The 4532-nt window shown below is 39.8% G+C and overlaps 1 protein-coding gene across 1 annotated transcript; it reads left to right on the top strand.

Annotated features, from left to right (window-relative positions):
* The first annotated feature begins 2154 nt into the window (after positions 1–2154).
* Positions 2155–4314, top strand: LOC103427201 (pentatricopeptide repeat-containing protein At3g22470, mitochondrial-like). Its single transcript, XM_029099754.2, has one exon. It carries the CDS (start codon positions 3161–3163, stop codon positions 4247–4249), a length of 1089 nt encoding a protein of 362 aa, XP_028955587.2. The 5' UTR covers positions 2155–3160; the 3' UTR covers positions 4250–4314.
* Positions 4315–4532: the final 218 nt, after the last annotated feature.

The raw sequence follows: 4532 nt of genomic DNA, 5'->3' as shown, positions 1-4532 counted from the left end.
GAATTTATGGAACATGCACATGAGGAAGCCCCATGTTATCCCGCAAATGCTGCTGGAATTCATCCGAATGATGTTCTTGTTATCCTGCAAATGCTGCTGGATTTCATCCAAATGACGTTTGTTTGGATGAAAAATTCTGGGATGTTTCTGTACTGTTTTTTCTTTTTCTTTTTATCTTGATGATTTGAAATCCAATGCACAGTTTACAACATGGTGTACACAAAGCACTCCAAATCTGAGTTTTGCGCTATAACAAGCAATGGATTATTGATCCTGTCATAGGTAGAAGCGCCATATAAGTACTTTGTTATCCGTAGATAAAGACTTCTTCACAAAGTGGCACAAGTGCTTAGGGGCAGGAAGGAAAAAGATGATATATGGTCGATTATATATTGACTGCATATCGAGCGTGGATATTGACTATAGTGGGATGCATCTCATTCTCAATCACAATTTTTTTTTAAAATTTTAATATATTTAGGAGATGGATGAGAGCTCGAAACTATTATGATAATCACAGGACCTTATCGTGGTCCTATCCTCTTTTTCCCATCGAATTGAGTTATGTTCTTTCTGGTAATGTGATCACGGTTTCATTACCTGAAAAAGTGTACCCTTTTTGTCTAATTTGTTTGTTTCTCTTTAACGATGGGGAATCTCAAGAGCGATTCAAGTGGTGGTTCTTTTGAGAGAGAAGAGAATTGAAATTCAGCTTTAAAATCATTCTCAACTAGTCAATAACAAGTGGTCCCATTTTTTTCGTCGGGTCGGGATAGAGACCAAAGGTCTTGAGCTACCGATTTGGAAGAACAACTGAAAAGATATTCAGCTTTGGCCGGGAGCAGAGAGATTCCACTTGTAAGCGGACTAGGACGCTCCACACCATCAGAATGATGGGGTCCACTCCAATCAGGAGGAGCAAAAGGTTGGGTTTATTTTTTTTATCTTCTTTCTTCCTAATTAGGAGAGGGTCTTGCTTACCTCATCTAGAGTAGGGCTAGGCACGGGCAGGGCCAAACCCAATTTTGAACGGACCGGACTGGACCCGAGTTTAAAAGAAACGGGCCAGGGCGGGTACAACATATTTTAATATAGGAACCTGACCTAACCCGACCCGATACAGGTCAGGTCCACGGGTCCTTTTTATTTTTGGGAAAAAAAAACTATATTTATTCAGCAGTAGCACAAGAAACCACGATCCCAAATTTTTGTGCTCCAATTTTATTGTCCTTAATGGAGTTTGGGGATCGTGGGTCTTTTGGGATGGAGAAGAAGAGGGTCTGATGGTGGATGACATTCTTTCTAGACGGGCAAAGTCGGCATGCAAATGCAAATGGTGGAGGTGGTTCTGCTGTCCACACCCAATATAACATCTCCGGTGTCGGCGGCCACTGGCATTTGGTGCTCAAAGTCCCAAATTTCGCCATTCCTGTAGCGCTTCATCTAGGTTTTCACAGTAGTCCAATTAAACTGTATTGGATCAGATGGGATTGGAATTCGACATTTGTTTGGAGGAATCAGAGAGGTTAAAAGGCACCAACAGAAGCTCGGTCTTTCTGCATCAGAGACAAATGGGGATAAACAGAAAAGAACAAGGAGGAGAGGTTTGGGGAGTCATATGTTTTGGGAGTTTGTTGTGTGTAGTACCACGCCAGATAAACTGAGTGGGAATGGGAGAAACAGGTCCGACCGGGGCCCTGTTTCTTGGGACTTTTGGACCCACCCCTCCCCGTTAATTTCTTGAACCCACCCCACCCCGCCCATTTTGTGTTTTACAATTTTCCGACCCGCCCCACATGTCTAGTACCCGTTTGCCCACCCCTAACCTGGATTGAGTGTGGTATGATGTGTGAGAGGGAGATGAGACCAAATGTGGACCTATGTCAAATCCGGACGTTAGAATTTCTCTTTAATTTAGAGGGTTTAGAACATTAGAATTTCTCTTTAATTTCACATTGTATTTAATGGTGCATAACAGTGATATGAAAAATAAATGGTTAAGATCAAACATAAAAGATTTAATAATTGTGAAAATCAAATTTAACATTTAAAACATTCGTAACACACTTAGTACCGGACTTCATAAACAACACGCTAAAAATTCTCTGTTTGATTGGACATGGCCTAATCAAGGTTTTGCTAACTCTAAATTACGATATTACCTTCTGTGTTCACACAAAATTGATAAGCGGAAGTAGCTGACTGATTGACGCGGTGAAACTCAATGCGGAAAGCCATTTGTTAAAGTTTTGCACTTTTCACATTGAAATCTCTTCATACAAATTTGTTGTCAGATAAGAGCGTATCTTATATAATACGACTTTCCTCACTCCCAACCATTGAAAGAAAAAAAAATTCAAAAAATAACAAAAACGGAACATCACCGGAAAAAGGATTCGATAGACACAATCAATTGATCATCTTCTTACTGATTAGCCCAGATGCTGAACATGATGCGGGCGACGACAATGGCTGCTTCGTCTTCTTTCAAGGTCGGTCTCGGCATCGGTAGCAGACTGAGAGGGAGAGGTATGCCGCCTGTGTTTTGTGTAGTTCATAACTCTACTCTTTTTCTATTGCCCAACAGTTACTTGGCTCCGTTTCACGCTCGACCTTCTTAACCAACCAAATCTAAAAGCACCCAATTGCATTGGCGTGTGAAACTCAATAATCTTGAGGATGCACTCCATGTGTTCGACGAAATGCTTCGAATGCGTTCTCTGTCGTCCGTTATCCGATTCAATCAAGTCTTGACTCAAGTCGCCAAATTGAAACATTATGCAACAGTCATCGTGTTGAATGATCAAATGGGCCTGTTGGGAATTGGTCCTAATGCTTACAGTCTAAACATTATCATTAATTGCTTTTCTCATTTGAACCAAATCGGGTTTGGTTTGTTTGTCTTGGGAAAATTCTTCAACACTCTAATCCACGGGTTCCTTCTTCAGAATAGAGAGGCCGATGCTGTTGGAATTCTGAATAAAATGATGGAGAGTGGTACTTGTAAGCCCAATGTGGTTACTTTCGGCACACTAATAAAGGGCCTTTGCATGAAAGGTAACAACACTGGATCTATCCAATTGCTTAAGAAGATGGAAGAAGCAGGTTGCAAGCCATAGTTGTCTACAACACAATCATCGACAGTCTTTGTAAGGACACTATGCTTGTTGATGCGATGAACCTTTTCTCTGAAATGATGAGTAAAGGTATTGACCCCGATGTCATTACATATACTTCTTTGATTCATGGAGTATGCAAATTATGGGGGTCGAAAGAAGCTACGAGATTGTTTAATGAAATGGTGAGCAAAGGCATATTTCCAACTCTGCACACCTTCAATGTCTTGGTAGACAGCCTTTGTAAAGAGGGCTTGGTTGGGGAAGCAAAAAGCATTGTCGAATTGATGACTGAAAGAGGTATTGAGCCTGACACAGTTACTTATAATTCGCTCATGGATGGTTATTGCTTGCGAGGGGAAATGAATGAGGCAAAAAAGGTTTTGGAACTAATGCTTAGCAAGGGATCCATTGTTGATGCTTATAGTTACAACATATTGATAAATGGCTATTGTAAGCATAGAAGGATAGATGAGGCGGTGTTGCTTTTTGAGGAAATTTCTAGTAGCAGAGTCATTCCAAATGTCGTTATTTACACCACTCTCATGGACGGTTTTTGCAAAGTAGGGAGAACACAAGATGCACAAAAGTTGTTCTCTCAGATGCAAGCTTGCGGCCATTTTCCAGATGTTCAAACCTATGCTGTTTTATTGGGTGGCCTGTGTAAAAACCAACAATTTCCCGAGGCAATACAATTGTTAAGAGATATGGAGAGTAAGAAGTTAGAGCCAAATATTGTGATTTACGCTATTCTAATTGGAGGATTGTGCATTGGTGGGAAAGTTGAATCTGCAAGGGATCTCTTTCGCAGTTTATCATCAAGAGGTCTTCAACCTAATACCAGGACATATAACATAATGATTGGTGGATTTTGCAACGGAGGGCTAACAAACGAAGCAGTAAAATTACTTAAAGAAATGGAAGAGAAAGGTTGTTCTCCAAATGGTTGGACCTATAACATAATCATCCGAGGCTTTTTCAATAACAATGAGCTATCAGAAGCGATGGGACTTATTCAACAAATGGTGGGGAAGGGTTTTTCTGCATATGCGTCGACTACGAAATTGATAATTGATTTGTTGTCTAAAGATAAAGTAGATCCTGCTTTGTTGCCATTGATAGACAGATCGTAGTGAAGTTAATTTCTATCTTGTAAAGTTGAAACAGATCCTTCTAATGATTATTGTTAATTTTGAAAGTGTTGCACCTTTCAATCCCAGAAATGCATTATAATACTATGCATACATTGTAGCTTAAGAAAATTACAGACCCCCTGCTATCTTTTTTTTTTTTAATTTTAGTTTTAGGGTAAATTACATAGTAGCCCCTCAGGTTTGAGGTCTATTACAACCCCATACAACATCTTTAAAACATTTCATTTTCATACCTCAAGTACTATTTTATTTCAAAATAATA

The sequence above is a fragment of the Malus domestica genome, chromosome 03 (assembly GCF_042453785.1).
Source record: "Malus domestica chromosome 03, GDT2T_hap1".
In the NCBI taxonomy this organism is placed as follows: domain Eukaryota; kingdom Viridiplantae; phylum Streptophyta; class Magnoliopsida; order Rosales; family Rosaceae; genus Malus; species Malus domestica.
The sequence above is the reverse complement of the archived record's forward strand: the minus strand, read 5'-3'. Positions and strand labels throughout refer to the sequence as shown.

What these genes read in the sequence shown, in the direction of transcription:
- LOC103427201 (XM_029099754.2), top strand. Translation starts at nt 3,161, where the DNA reads ATGCTTGTTGATGCGATGAACCTTTTCTCTGAAATGATGAGTAAAGGT.